Source organism: Alexandromys fortis, unplaced genomic scaffold (assembly GCF_014885135.2).
Source record: "Alexandromys fortis isolate MF-2015 unplaced genomic scaffold, M_Fortis_MF-2015_v1.1 scaffold_7, whole genome shotgun sequence".
NCBI classification, from domain to species: Eukaryota; Metazoa; Chordata; class Mammalia; order Rodentia; family Cricetidae; genus Alexandromys; species Alexandromys fortis.
The window spans coordinates 19,567,498-19,583,185 of NW_026067920.1; the positions used below are offsets into that span (position 1 = coordinate 19,567,498).

The 15,688-nt window shown below is 43.3% G+C and overlaps 1 protein-coding gene across 4 annotated transcripts in view; it reads right to left on the reverse strand.

Moving 5' to 3' along the window:
- Positions 1-15,688, reverse strand: part of Meis1 (Meis homeobox 1) — a 139,501-nt gene that overhangs the window by 117,529 nt on the left and 6,284 nt on the right. For all 4 annotated transcript variants that reach the window (XM_050140997.1, XM_050140998.1, XM_050140999.1 and 1 more), the window contains exon 6: positions 14,558-14,704. In XM_050140997.1, coding sequence (XP_049996954.1) covers positions 14,558-14,704 — 147 coding nt within the window. The remainder of the gene's footprint in view (positions 1-14,557; positions 14,705-15,688) is intronic.

A 15,688-nucleotide genomic window follows, 5' to 3' on the forward strand; every position in this document is an offset into this window, starting at 1 on the left:
TAAACCCTACTGTATTGCCACTGTGAACTTTTCATCCAGACGGATACTGGTAGGCTAGCTAGCCATTCCTACGGCGTAGCGCTCGCCACTTCAGTGCTAGCTGGTAACTTCACGCAGAGTACAAAGGAGAAACCTTGATGGCTAAGCAACTTTGGTGCATTGCACACGCACAGGCACACACACACACTTGACACTGTGTGTGTGATTTGTTATTGTATTGTGATGATATATAGCAGAGGTGGTCAATTTATGGAAACAAAGACAGCATCTGTTGAACTGACTTCTATATTTCCCAGTTCACATATACCACAAGTTAGTCCTACAAATGATAATTTTTCCCAACAATGAATTCCCTATCTGTGTAATGAGGCATGTAGAGGAGGAAGGAAGAATTTTTGTGCTTTTTATTTTTTTTTTTTTTTTGCCTTTGGTAAAAATTCTCCAAGGAGTTATTTCATCTACAAATGAGAAGCCTTCTATCAGGTAAGACTGTGTGAGTTCCAGGAGTCATTGAAGCCCAGTTGCACAGAGGCACACGAGTGCACATAGTGGTGCAAACAGCAATAGGTATCCACAATGTGTATAAGCATAAGACAGAAACACGCGAGGAATGATTTCAAAAGTCTTAAATTACGTCATAAAGGAATTTAAAGCAACTTGCCCATTGGATAAGATATTTGAACTCTGCTAGTTCTTATATACATCACAAATATCTAGGCTTCATCCTCAGCACCTTGGGCCTGGTTGCATGACCCGCAGGAGGAGCAGTAAGTAGGATCTTTCCCAAGGCTTCTTAAACCCCTGGTTTTCCACAGCTGGCATCTTTTAGGTCTCTATTCTGAAATTCTCAGGACTACTAATATACATAGTTGAGTTAATTCATCGAAGAATTTGAAAGTGAACACTGCAAAGCAGAGATCTATAAATGTAAAAGAGCACTGAGAAGGTTTCAACGCGCATGCCCGATCGATCCATGTGGCCACTTTTCTGTTTGGACAATCAGCATTAACACCATGCCTTGAGAACCTCATGGGGGTCTCAAAAGGCAAGAGGTTTTGACATGACATTCAACAGGTTACAAGGCAAAAGACTAGCCATGGCTAAAGGGCAATGGACAAGTATTGACAACCAGTTTTACTGAGTCTCAAAACTGGCAAAAAGACCAGATGAGTGATTCAGAGAAGATTCAAGTGCACTAAACGTTCAAATTCTACTCAGTAGGATGTTGGAGGGAATCACGTGCCATAAACAGAAGCAAAAAAGGAAGCCTGATTACAGAGCGTCTCAGAGGGAAAGTATCTATGCCAGGGACAGTGGAAAGTGTCTGCAGTCCCAGCAACAGGGAAAGCTGACTACGGGAGTTCAAGACCAGCGTGGGCAACATACATATACTCTATCTCAAAAATAAATGAATGAGGGCTAGAGAGATGGCTCAGAGGTTAAAAGAACTGACTGCTGTTCTAAAGGTCCTGAGTTCAATTCCCAGCAACCACATGATGGCTCACACCCATCTATAATTAGATCTGGTGCCAAGAACACTATATACATAATAAATAAATTTAAAAAAATGAATGAACAATAGCCTTGCTTTTTCTCTGTTGCTCTGGAAATCATACCTTGGAAGAGTAGTTCACAGAGTTTAACCTTTGAAACAAAGCTCAAATCCAAGTAGTACCACCAAGTATTTGCAATTATTTATTTCCAATTATTTCAAGCCATACTATTTATTCATCTAATAGCTTTCTAATGAAACTTGTATCATATTTCCAGCATTCTATAACTAAATGTTAGTATGCCCAGCCTTATAAAGTCCCTTTTATAAGACTGTTTGTGTGCTAGCGTTTTATTATCTATTTGAAACTCGATACTTGTCCTTCAGAGAAATTAAGATAAACCCAAAGGTTTCTTATGTGAAACAGCTACAAACCACAAACTTTCTTAGCAAGCCTTCTACCAGCAAGAACATCCAATGATGCTTAACACATGGCATCCTTAGCATGAGTAGACAACACCTTATAAAGAACTGTGATGAACACAGTACGTTCACTTCTAGGAATCATCTTAGGAAAGTACTTAGCACAGGATTCATCCAGTACCGACATCTGGGTTGTGTCATAGGAGTGAGCTTTCAGTGGTGTGCTATCTCAGAAAGCTGTCTGAAGATTCAATTAATATCTCTCTCTCTCTGTCTCTGTCTCTGTCTCTGTCTCTGTCTCTGTCTCTCTCTCTCTCTCTCTCTCTCTCTCTTCTCTCACTACATAGCTCCACTACCCTACCACTCAGCAAGTCAGACTGGCCTTGAACTCACAGAGACCTACCTCCCTCACCTCCCCAACCCCAACACTGTCTAAGGGATAATAGGTGTGTACCACCACACCCAGCTGCTTTGATTTGGGTTTTTTGTTTTGTTTTGTTTGTTTCATTGGTGGAGAGGTAGGGTTGGTGGGGGGGGGTGTCTGTTTTGTTTTGTTTTGAGACAGCTTCTTACTAGGCAACCAGGCCTCACACTTTCCATCCCCACACCTCATGGGCTCCTGAGTTCTGGGATTACAGGTATTTGCCCAGTTCAGTCTCTTTTTAGTCCACGATTGATATCAGAATAATAGTGACCTACTGAAAGTAACAATTAGATTGTTCTTGAGGCTCTATAATTATAAAATGTTCTATAAAACAATACCTCCATCAAACCAGGACCCAGTCTCTTTTTGTCAAGTCAACTGATGTTTTTGAAGGATGGGCAGAGTGTAATTAAAAAGAAAGCCAGCGTGCTGTTTGACACAGTGCTTGGGGGCACTCTTTGACACAGTTTGCATGGCTCTCCTTAGTTCTCATGGTGACTGGCTACATGGAGATGAACTATTCCCAGTTCCAGAAACTCCACAACCGAGGCTCCCCAAAGGGGAAGTAATTTACCCTCGCAAGCAAAGTCCACATTCAAATTTGAGTGTCCGATCCCTAGACTATATTTTTCTGGGATACCAACTGCCTGAAAAGGAAGTCAGCAAACTCGGTTGCTTTTTCCCAAGCGTTTCCAAACTTTTACCCTTTCTACTTCTATACTCTCACACCAGAAAAGCCCTCGGGTTTGTCTGAGGAAGAAAAAAGAAACAGTTACTGTGCACCCCTATTTGCTCCACCCATCATGAAAACTTTCACTTGACAGCGATGCTAGTCAATCTTCTCACACGTCTGAAGAAGCACTTCGGGATGCTTACAGTTCCAACCAACTTTGATTCTGTTATTTCAAGGATTTCGGAATCTTTCAACTCCCTGGCAGTTTAAGTTTTGACGTGGGGAGGAGACAAGTCACCCTTCCCGTAATTTGTGCAAGATACAGTCTTCAGAGGATCTTCTCAAATCTTCCCGAAATCGAATTAGAGGTTTTGTTTCCCAGGATGCCACGCTTCTCTATATTCAAGCCCTTAGCTTGAAGGTCACTGAAAATAGTGTGGGTTTCAGACTAGGGTGCCCAGTATTAAAGCCCCCTTGTTAAATACGCCCAGTCACCAGAAGGCCATCCTTAAACCACATCCCAGGTTAACAATGTTCTGGGCTTAATCTAATTGTTTGAAATTTCTGAGTGTCAGGTCTACCAGATATGAGGGAAAGCTTCATAACTGACTTGCCAATGTTTTATTATCCTTTTTTTTAAAAAAAAAATACTGGCATGTTCTTCACATGCCCTTAATAAATATTAAACACTCACGTACCTCACTGTTAGGGTGGCAAGCAAACCTTCAGAATGTCCCAACAGTAGGGTGAAGACAATACTCTTAATGAGAAGGGCAGGGTAATTGAGAAAAGAAAATTGAGTTGCTGCAACTTCCCAACTGCAACATAGAAATGCTTATAATAAACTCACTCCGATGCAGATAGTGGCTGGATTTGAATAATTATTAGAATAAAAATATTTGATCATCAACAAAACACCTGACGAGCATAGGACATGAATCATTGGTAGGCCACTATAGCTTTGTGGAATTGCGTACAGGGCACAATGAGTCTACCAGCTTTTTGATCACTTTGTTACTGAACACAGCTTGTAAAATCCTTAAACGTGGCAGATTCGTAGGCCATGTCATCAAAACAGCTGGTATGAAAACTTGATGAACAATATGCCTCAGAAATTTTCAGCACGTGCTAGGGACAAAGCAAACACGGAAAAAAAGGAAGCTAGGTGTGTCTGTTACTCAATTGGTTTCAAAAAAAAAAAAAAACTCATTTATCAGTAAGTTCAGTTCAAAATGCGAAGTTCCTGATTTTCTGTCTTACAAACTATGGTCAAGAAAATCACAATAACTACAATGAATATGGCCACCATGTACGGAGGTGCACACTTTGGATCCCAGCACCCAGGAAGCAGAGGCAGGTAGGCCCCCTGTGAGTTTGAGGTCAGATGGGTCTACATCAGTGAGAAGTTTTTAACCCATGGGCTGTGACCCTGTTGGTCACATAGCAAATATCCTACATATATCAGATATTTACATTATGGTTCATCATGGTAGTAAAATTACAGTTATAAAGTAATAACAAAACAGTTAAATGGTTGGAAGTCACGAAGATATGAAGAAAAGAATTAAAGAGTCACAGCACTAAGTAGGTTGAGAACCACTGGTCTACATAGTAAGTTACAGGCCAACCAGGGCTGTATAGGGAGACCCCATCTCAAAACCAACCAAACAATAATAACGAAAAGATGATGCTGGTTCCACGTATCTACATCTGGAACTATGAAGCATGGGCAGACCGAAGCGACCCTGTGAACCGGGGCAGTATGCATTCGCTAGGGTAACCCTCACTATCTACATAAAGAGATGTCAGCTCGAGCAGAAGTGCCATGGCTGTCTCGTGAAGAAAAGCTTCACACATTTGGTAGAATTGTTGGGTGATTCGCACAAACTACGCAAGTGACGGACTATAAAGAAATACTACGCCCATTGGCATGCTCAGGAGTGAAAGGCAAGGCGGTAACTCGGAAGACTCACAAATGACAACTTCAAATAAAAGTTATATTCAGTGGCAAGTTACAGCAAATCTGTACCCTAAAGTTCTCTTTTGTGAGGGATTAAAGACAACTCCATGTCTGATAGCAACTGCCACCTAAATGCTCCACCTAAACCCCAGACGCCCAACTGCATTCTGCTGTTGACCTCTCTTCTGATTATACTGACATGGCTGAGAAAAATCTTCCCTACCTGACGTCATTTGTTGTTTCATCTCTATATCACTGGTATTTATGATTAATATAGATTTAAGATAACACATATGAGTTGTATCCCGTGGAGGACCCTGTTTCTGTTTCTGTTTCTGTTTTTGTTTTTGTTTTAACTTCAGAGGGAGTAGCTCCAATAAATAGAAAGAAAAGGCTACATGTAAAACCAATCCAAGGGAGCGGAGGGCATGGGCTCCAGTGAGTTTGCTTTGACTTTACATTGTAGAAATCATTCGCCCACCTCCCAGATGGATCTCTCCTTTGAGGCCCTGTAGACAAACACGCCATTTCACGTAAACAGTGCAAGCATGCCTTGAAATAGCCGACAGTGTACACCGTTCAGTTTGAAATGAACTTTTCAAACCACTGAGGAATAACTTTTGAATAACAGAAAACACTATGGGCCTCGGCTAATTATAGCTTACCTATCAAATTAAGTTAATGTTGGAGAACACGTCCAAACAGCTGCAGAGCTTTAAGGGGTGTTTTACTATTAAAGAAATCCTTATTCTTTCATTTTTACAATTTTTAAGATAAGTTTTTTTGGAAGTCGAGATGATACGAGAAAGCTCCGAGTTTACTTCAAACTGCTCTGTCCCTGTCCTTTGACAGCTGTGTCGATTTCTATATAAATTTCATTTTCTAGAGTTCTAAAACACACTTTACCTTCAAGCGCTTCTGTGGGACACGACGGGAATGTAAATTCAGAACAAAATGCAAATCATGAAGATGCAGGGCCAAACCTGGACCATCGGTTAAGAATACCACCACACAAACCAGCCATTAAAGCCACAAGAGCAAGAGCGTAGAGGTATAGGATCTGTACACCCAGCGTAGGCAGCCCCAGAACGTAAACATGACCGACACCTTTCACTTTTTCTCCTAACTATAAAGCAATATGTGACGGGTTTGGTCATATGTATTCCTGTTCTGAAGGAACAGTGAACATCTTCCCTCGAAACAAACCAACGCGAGGCTAACAGCCCACAAGGCATCTCAAGTTCAAATCTCAGGCAGAAAAGGTTTCTAGAACGGGGGAAAAAACCAAAGTGATGCGACAAGCAAGTACTGCAGCTCCGCGTCGCTACAGGAATCCACAGCCAGGCCTTTACAGGCAGCCCTGGAGGAGAGCCCACGGGACCGCCACCCACCATCCCTCCAGCTCTGATGCAAGCGTCGCTATCTATTGATTTTAGGGTAATTCCAAGATCACTCAAAATGTCATTCACTGTCATAAGTTCTAAATAACTCAAAATACCCTCTGCTTAAGCCCACTCTACAGGTTAAGAGTGTATGCTTAACGAAAAAGAAAACAGCACAATCATAGGATTTGATTCATCTTATTAAAGTAATGGAAGGTCGTGCATGTTTCTAAAAACATACTTCACACGTGCAGATTGCAATAGTATTTGCCATGTCCAGATTGCAATAGTGTTTGCCGTCTGCAGAGAACATACTTCATGCGTGTGCAGATTGCAATAGTGCTTGCCATCTGCAGAAGAACATACTTCATACATGTGCAGACTGCAATAGTGCTTGCCGTCTGCAAAAGAACACACTTCATGCGTGTTCAAATTGCAATAGTGTTTGCCATCTGCAAAAGAACATACTTCATACATGTGCAGATTGCAATAGTGTTTGCCTTCTGCAGAAGAACATAATTCATATGTGTGCAAATTGCAAGTGTTTGCCATCTGCAGAAGAACATACTTCATACATGTGCAGATTGCAATAGTGTTTGCTGTCTGTAGAAGAACATAATTCATATGTGTGCAAATTGCAATAGTGTTTGCCATCTGCAGAAGAACATACTTCATACATGTGCAGATTGCAATAGTGTTTGCTGTCAGGTGAACATCCTTTCATTTAAGATTTTCAGAGGCGTCACACTGCATAGGCAAGTCCTTTGCTTGTGAACGTAACTGTGAACTGGGAGTCCTCAAGTGCCCAAAGAATCAACTGTAGAAACGTATTTGTGAGAACTATAAATAATCTAATATTCATTTTTATAAGTTACTTATTCTCCATTAGTTTATCCACACACATTGGAGCATCTGTCATGGAATAACCACAATGTCACCCTTTGATAATTGCAGAAAAGTTCATGACTCAGTTCTGGCCATAATTTTATTTGACTATGTCTATTTATACTAACAATAAATGATACAATTGCATCAATCTAGAGATAAGCCTTTTTGCTAGAGAATAAATACTTTATATTGTGTATTAGTGGACTTTAGGAATTCTGGAACAAGTGAAAAAATGCAATTTCACAAAATTTGTACATTTCTATTTGTTTAATGAGAGCATATTCTCTGGATTAAGAGAAGCTGTCTGGGAACGTATCCCAGGCAGCCCGGTAAGTACGACAACTGCTCCAATTCTGTTCACTTGACTGTGTTAAACTGATTGACATTGGATTCTCGTACAAATATTTAAATGGATATATTCTCAGTCTACAAAGTATACTTTATACCATTTATTTAAAATGTCACATTAGAAACGTGTGGAGAATGCAACAACTAATCAATATCGGTGTATTTCCTAGAGAGGCTGATTAAGAAATGACAAAACTTCCCTTAGCCCCATTGCCCTGAAATCACAGCATAGTAAACTAAGGATAGGGGGTAGATAGCCTTTTATCTTGTATACAACATAAAGGTTCAGTTTTCCTTTATTTCTGCAGATTTATTTATTTTATTATTTTTATTTATCTTTGTTTTTTGAGACAGTGTTTCTTTGGGGTAGACCTGGCTGTTTTGGAACTAGCTCTATAAACCAGGCTGGCCTCGAACTCACAGGGATCCACCCGCCTCTGCCTCCAGAGCGATGGGATTAAAAGGGTGAGCCACCACCACCCAGCATGGTTTCAGTTTTTTTAATTTTTATTTTATGTAAAAAATTTTTTTTGCAGTTCTGGGAATTGAACCTGAGGTCTCACACTTGTTTAGACAAGCGCTGTACTGTTGAACCACACCCCATCTCCTAGACGTAACTTTCCTTTACTTTTAAGAACTATTTATTTATGTTTATGCGGATGAGTGTTTGTGCATGTCTGGTCCCTGCAAAGGTCAGAGAGGGCATTGGAGCCTCGAGACCTGGAGTGATGGATGCTTGTGATCCACCACGTGGATTTTATGAATCAAGCCTAGGTCCTATAGAAGAACGACGATTGCTTTAACCACTGAGCCATCTCTCCAGTGCCGTAGATCCTAAGTTTAAACAAGTGCCACAGCTGGCTATATTTCCCGCTGAGCAAGAAGAGCAAGCCTCCTGTGATTTACAGTTCTCTTTCATTCAGGATTTTCGAGAACCTTTACCATCTGTACAACCGACAGATAAACTGTGTCGTATACATCTACTTTCATCTCTTTATTTGCAAAAGAATATTTCCCATAACTGTATTTAATCTGAAATATCAATTTTTTTTATCCTTGGGAGAAAGGGTAAAAGATTTTGTTTCAATTATAGCCTCAGTTTGAGTACTACTTCAACACAAATATGACAGATGTCATAATCCAAAAAAGGCCATGTAAAACGTGACAGTTGCAAATGTTTAAGACTGTGTAACAAAAATGACTGAGAACCGTATCAGTTTACTGTCCTCCGACTATTTCCTTGACAGTGGAGTCAAATAATGTTGAATTATAGACCTCCTTCCAGGAAGTCTTATTTCGTGTTCATTTTTTGATTTTCCCTAGTAGGCCCTATAGGAATTTGGCTGTATGCCCACTTTCCTTTAGAAGTTTCTGTATACATCCTTGGGTTGTGTTTGATGATCAAATGATTATTTATTAAAAAACCTCTAGGTTTCGGGTGCAGCTCAGTGGTAGAGCACTTATCTAGGAAGGGTTCAGTCTCCAGTAACACACACAAGCACATACATACACTCTACAATTTCACATTGTCAACGAGTTTACTTTTCATTAAAAAAAAAAACCCACTGCTTTAGCAATGGAAACTATAAGTTGCCAATATGAGAATGTTTCATCTGAATCCATGTGGAAAATTACTTTTGTTTATGGTGAGAATCTTAGTAAAAAGTTATTGTCATTCTTTGCAGTTTCTCCAAATGTATTTTGATTGGTGGCTAAGCTGCCTATGTAACAATAGCAGGCCCTGTGCTAATACTGCAGCCTATCTGCCCGGCCTTCATAACCATCTCTCAGCTACAGACCCACAAACGGTCTATTTTTCGGGTCTGAAGTTTCCGTGAGTGCTTTTCCTTCCATTGCCCAGCAACAGCTGTGTTTTACATCTTTTGGACTATGCCAAACAGTTTAAGATATGAACAGATGAGGGTCTGAAAACAAAGTGATTCGAAATTTACTGTCAGAGTTGGGCAATGGTAGCATATCGGCTGCTTTTTGGAAAGAAGAACCCACATTCCCATGCTTTAGTTCTTGCTCCTTTTCCTCTTTGCTCTTTAAGCTTCTCCCTTTCCTAATACGAGTCTGTATGTTGGCCCAACAGTTATACAGGAGGCACAACTACTCTCTTTACTTCTGAAGGGTGAGCAATGGAGACATTCCAGTGAGAGAATTGCTGTTGGGGTGACCTATTGCCTCGGAGCTAGTTAAGCCAGGAGCAGTAGTTACAGTTACGGCTTTACTTTGTACAAAGTAACCTGAGTATCATTGCTGTCTATTAACCATGGGACTTGCACTGGGCACTTCTACTGGGAGGGGAGGAGGACCAGAGGGAGGGGTAAAAAGGAGATGGAGACAGGGCAGGAAGAGAGGGGTTGGAGAGGGGCTAGGAAAAGAAAATGTCGTAATATGTACTATTAGCATTTAAACCTGGCTGACATTTAACAATATAATTGATCTCGGCTATTTGCATAGTCTCGAGCCTATACTTTTTCTCTTACTGTTTTTCTTAAAAATTTTAAACACCCCGATTAAGAATCAATCTATCTCCACTCAGAAGCCGTACATAAATACAAAAGCCAAGCAGAAAATAACAATAAAATCATACCTGCTAAACAAGTAACTTTTAATTCGAAGCAACAAAGGCTCAGGAATGAGCATCCCAATTAGCCCATGTAGTGACAAGCAGTCAACACCTTATTACTTAATCATTAAAGAGAACCTTGCCATAATTTCCCTTTGACATATTTCAACAAAAATGAATTAAGGGCACATCACATGACCCCCAACAATCCACAGTGACGTTAAGACAATGCTAAGACCCTGTGTCTTACAAGGATTGTGCACTGAGAGGTTCAGGAGCAAGTTCTTAAGTGGGATCCTACGAAGCATTTGCAATTTCTTGAACACTGCATTAACCATAAGCATTCAGAAACAAGCTACCTGATAAGGGGCCCATGTGCCCAATTTTTCAGCGGATGAAAACGCGCTGCATACCTTTCTGGTATTGGTAAGCATCTGTTCTCTCTCTCTCTCTCTCTCTCTCTCTCTCTCTCTCTCTCTCTCTCTCTCTCTTCTAAGCAGCCGATTCAGGCCATGAAGAACGTTAGGTTATCTCCCTTACAAGAACCTCTACCATGGGAAAGCTGGAATCTCCTACATCACTCTCCATGCCATTTTGGAGTGAGGAAGAGCAGTCAAGTCTGACTTCAGTTTTAAAACGTTTAACTCAAACTATGCTTCAGGAAGGGCCTTCTGAACTTCGGAAATAGATAAAACAAGCGTCACCGAAGTTCCCGGGCCCACTTGGGAACCCTTCGCGCTAGCACAGATCAGCCCTAGATCCTCTAGGCTGATCGCCTCTAGGCCTGGTGGCCTGGCGCCCCGAAGCCTGGGCTGCCCAGGCCGGGGCTGCGGTGCCTGCCCTCGCCCCCAGGCTATCCCCACTCCAGGGAGCCTGCTAGCACTTGGCTTTTAACCTGCGGGGCCAGCGGGGCTTTCGTGCCTCATCTCAGCTAGCCCCAGAACTTCTCCCTAGACAGCACTGGCCAGTCAGGATTAACACGCAACAGGGCGCCCTGCTAAGGCCGCCAGCTCTGGCCCAGGAGCTGTTAAATGCAGATTCAGAGGAGGACCCCCGGAGAGCTGCTGTTGAATAAAACTGTAATCCGAAGGCACCCTTTCTCAAGCGACCAGCTTTCCCGGTGGGAAGAAGCTGGGCCGCTGCTGATGGCGGAGCACAGGCCTGGCTAATCTCTGCTCTTTCCCGAGACTTGGCCACCCGGGAGGCTCCCCGCTCCTCTGCCTTAGTCCTTGGAGTCAAAAAATGCTTAGATTCGGGAATAAAGAGGAACAGATATCCTCGGGGGAGGCGACGGCTCCTTCCGGGAGTACAGCCTCAAATCCATCATCTGGGCGGCCCCGCCCAGCGCCCCGATTCTACCTAAGACCCCTAGTCCCCAGCTCCGCCTAGCCTAGCCTCGCCCCAGCGTCCTTCCTGGCCGGTGACCTCCCAGCCAAACCCTTGCAGGCACGGCTCCCTCTCAGTCCTCTCCCGGGTATCTGGCCGTCCCTTTATCTCCCCCTTCTGATTCTGCTGCCTGCAACCCCTGGGGGTCGCGAGCGTCTGCGCCCGGCTCGAGCGTGACGGTCGGGAGAGGGCGCCCAGGAGGCTGGCGACCACTAGGCAGGACCAGGGGACCTCCAGATGGCCTCCAGGAGTGGAGAAGACCGGGAAACACCAAGGAGTGGGAGAGAATAGGATTATAGCCTCTACTGGTGTCTTAATCTGATAAAAAAACAAAAACAATAAAAACAAAAACTCTACATTGTCGTAGAATCTACAGCATTACATGGCCAAGTGAATTCCCGCCGACTTAAATAGACCTCCAGGAAATCAACTGACATCAAAATCATTGATCCCAGACCCTGGTGAAGATGGCAGCCTTCGCGCCCTCCAAGGGGGTGGGGGAAATAAAATAAAATAAATCGTACTACCAGCAGACCCTAGAGGCAGAGCGGTTAATGAGCTAACTAGGCCTTTCTGAAGCGTCAAGTCCCGGAGGGAACCAGCCCAGTGTCGGGTCCTGAACAAACTGGGCCGCCTTCCTGGACAGGGGGAGAAGCCACTCTTCCAGGGCTGGCCCCTGAGGCTCCTCAACGGGGGATTCAGCACCCCCTGGGGACCTGCCCTAGTCCTTTGAACAAACACTTGAAGACCGCGGGTTGGCTCTAATGCCTTGACCTTCACTCCTTACCTAGGCAGGGGTGGCAGCCCAGCCCACCAGGCTACCAAACAGCTCACTTCGCTCACCTCCTCCGACCCTTTCAAGTCACACTAGCTCCTGCCTTTTTGCAACTAGATAATATGAAGAACATCCAACCATAGCCATCCTCAATTCAACAGAGCTGGGTGCGCCCAAAGGGTCACACGGGCAAGCCCACACACCACAAACCAGCAGCGCCACGAACCCAGACAAACCTACGCAGTCCCAATCTTAACAGCATGGACCGCCAACATGATTCTCCTTTTGTAGGTAGGAAGGAAGAATAAAAGGCACGTGTTTATCCGACGCACATTTTAGACTAATGAAACAGGGTAAGAGAAGTTTGTGAAGGAATAAGGAGAAGTCAATGACGTTTTATTAATTCCATGTCCTCTACGCTCCCCAAACTCCATAACTTTGGTCCTTTATCTTTGACTTTAATAAAATAATGCTTCGTTGAGAAAATGGGGTATAAATCTTGATTTTGGAGGCAATTAAAGTGTTGATTTCATTCATGCCCCTAAGCAGTTCTTGTAATTTGCTCAAATAGCTTTATGTACCCAGCACTCCAGAGCTTTTAGAATCCCATTTTCTAGTTTGGCTTGTTGGATTACAATTTTTACTCAACAGCAGCTACTAGTGGAATCTGCATTTATCCGGGATGGCGACTGAGCCCCTAAAGAGGCTGGGAAGCCCAAGGCACTGGGGAGGGGGAAGGGGGACTGCTTGAAGCTTTCCCACCTTGTGCACAGACTGTGGGTTCTGTGCACCAGCCCACCCTGACCAGTTTCCAACTCACCAAGCAGAATAGCAGTGAGGACCTATCCTGCTAGCATTTTTAGAGTTCTACTTTGTCATATTACTCCTGGGCAAAGACGAAATTCAGCACAAGCTGTGGAATCGCCCAGGCTGACTCAAGGATATTGAGAGAATACCTTCAGAGGCCACTAAGAATGAAGTTGGGACAAGACAACACTGGGCGGCAGTGACCATGATAAAACTTGCAGAGAAAAACAGTGGAGTCGCTGGCCTTTGACTTAACAAAGGCAGGCTGAGGTCCACCCCCCAACCCCCCGCAGAAGTCACACATACGTCAAGCCCAAATAAGAAAGGGCTCTAGGCTTTTCCTGATGGGGCTGAAGGCTAAGGAGACCACTGCCTAAATCTGTAGATTCTTTGCAGCAATCCTTCACTGAGCTATCCAGGACCCTGTTTGATCTCACTCCTCAGGTTTTCACTTTCATTGCTTTTTTTTTTTTTTCCAACTCATTTTAACCAATCCAGAGACACAGCAACAGGAAGGAGAAACTGGGAGCAAATGGTGGTGCCCCAGTGATAGAAATACCCACCCACCCCCACTCCAAATAAAAATCGTCCCCACTTAGCGGTCGCAGCGGAAAAGGGGGCCTGGAGGGAAGACTGGAGAGGAGGGCCCCTGCCCTCCACAATCAGGGAGTCGCCAGGGCGTCCTTGACGCTCACCCTGCCAAAAGCTGCCAATGTGGAAAGCCCGGAGTACATACCAGCTGGAGGACGAGTGGAAAGGAGGAGGAGAAAAGTCCATATTTATCTGTTTTTCTAACCTCGGCCTGCTTTTATTTTTTTTTCTATAAAGTACAATAAAATGGGCGAGCTTGCAGGGAATACCACACAAAGCAATGTTCAGTCAGGTCTAGAAGCGGTCGGCCGGGGAAAACTGACAAGACAGGCTAATGAAGCGTGTAGACAGAGAGAAAATAGCCAGCGTTTGCTAGATTTCAAACCCTCGCTGTCTCTCTTAGACCACCTATCTTGGATTTATTCCTAATAAAATAAGAAATAAGCAGACCCTACACTTTTCTTTTCTTCAAGATAGAAGGGGGGGAATACCCATGAACAAAGCCCTACAATTGGAGGTGGTGGTCACTGGCAGTTAACACTCCCATTATTACGGAGGGTAAATAAAATAAAGACAAAAATTAAAAGCGACAAGAAACAGGTCAAGTTTGCAGGCGAAGCTCTTACAAGCTCATCTCTCCAGGTCGCATCCCAGAGCCAGCCTTAATGAAGCAATAATAGCCACATTATTCAAAAATTTTCATTTTGATGGAAATGTATCTAAAAGGGACTTAATCATATGCAAATAATAAAGGAGGTGGTAGTGAGCCAGCAAGCAATATGCATACAGATATTTTCTTTTTCTTAGGGATGTCGAAATTGAAAGCCTCATACCTGGTCAGTTAGATTTGCTGATCTTGTTACATCTTCACTGTCTGATTTTGCTCCTCCTTCTCGATCATCTATCACCAAATCGATAGGCATTTTCCCTTTCAAACAGCTAATATACCGGTGGCAGAAATTGTCACATAATTCGTGTACCTACATTATGACAGAAATAAAAAAAATGGAAATATAATCAGGAGTGCATAAACGACATTGACAAGTGCAGTCCACCCCCCTTGTGAGACCCGAACTTCCAAATAGGGGAAACACAGGGCAATTGTCCTCTAGAGACCCCCAGACGCATTCGGAATTAGGAATAACTTTCTTTTCTTGCAAAATAGAGATATCCCAGAAAATTGACAGTGACAAGATGATTCTCAGGCTACAACATACTCAACACCCATGTTAAATTCATCTGCTCCCGGAGCTGTGGCCATTACAGAGGTGACCTGCATGGCTGATACTTAAGGTAAACTATTTAATTTCATCCAGTTAGTTTACCATAAAGCGTTCCCCAAAGTTTCTCAGGAAAATGTGTGATACACACACACACACACACACACACACACACACACAGAGAGAGAGAGAGAGAGATTTGAATTGTGATGGCATAAGATCCATGCCTGACTACCCAAATCGTTTGCCTTTGCCCAATATATGAAAAAAGAAAAAAAATACTATCGCAAAAACTGATCACATTGATTTTTTTCAAGAAACAAAAGAATTACTCACAATCTTTAAGTCTAAGTAAAACCAACTCTTACAGGCCCCAGGCATCCCTTACATGGAAAACCTCAGAAGAAACCCCGGTGTGCATGCAATTTCATGTTAGTTTGAATTACAATGCATTAAGTTTTTATTGCTGAGATTTATAGAACAAGTTAGAAAAATCACCCCGCCACCCCGCCACCCTCTCTTGAGTGTGAAGGTGAGGTGAGGGCTGGATCACACATTCAAGAACTTGACACAGCTACCAACCCTGCTTTGTCTGGGAGCCAGCTCTACCGTGCCCTCCTCCCCAGGACATTTTGCCCACTCCAGCTACCAACCCTGCTTTGTCTGGGAGCCAGCTCTACCGTGCCCTCCTCCCCAGGACATTTTGCCCACTGTCCTTCCCCCCCCCCCCCCCCCCCCCCCCCC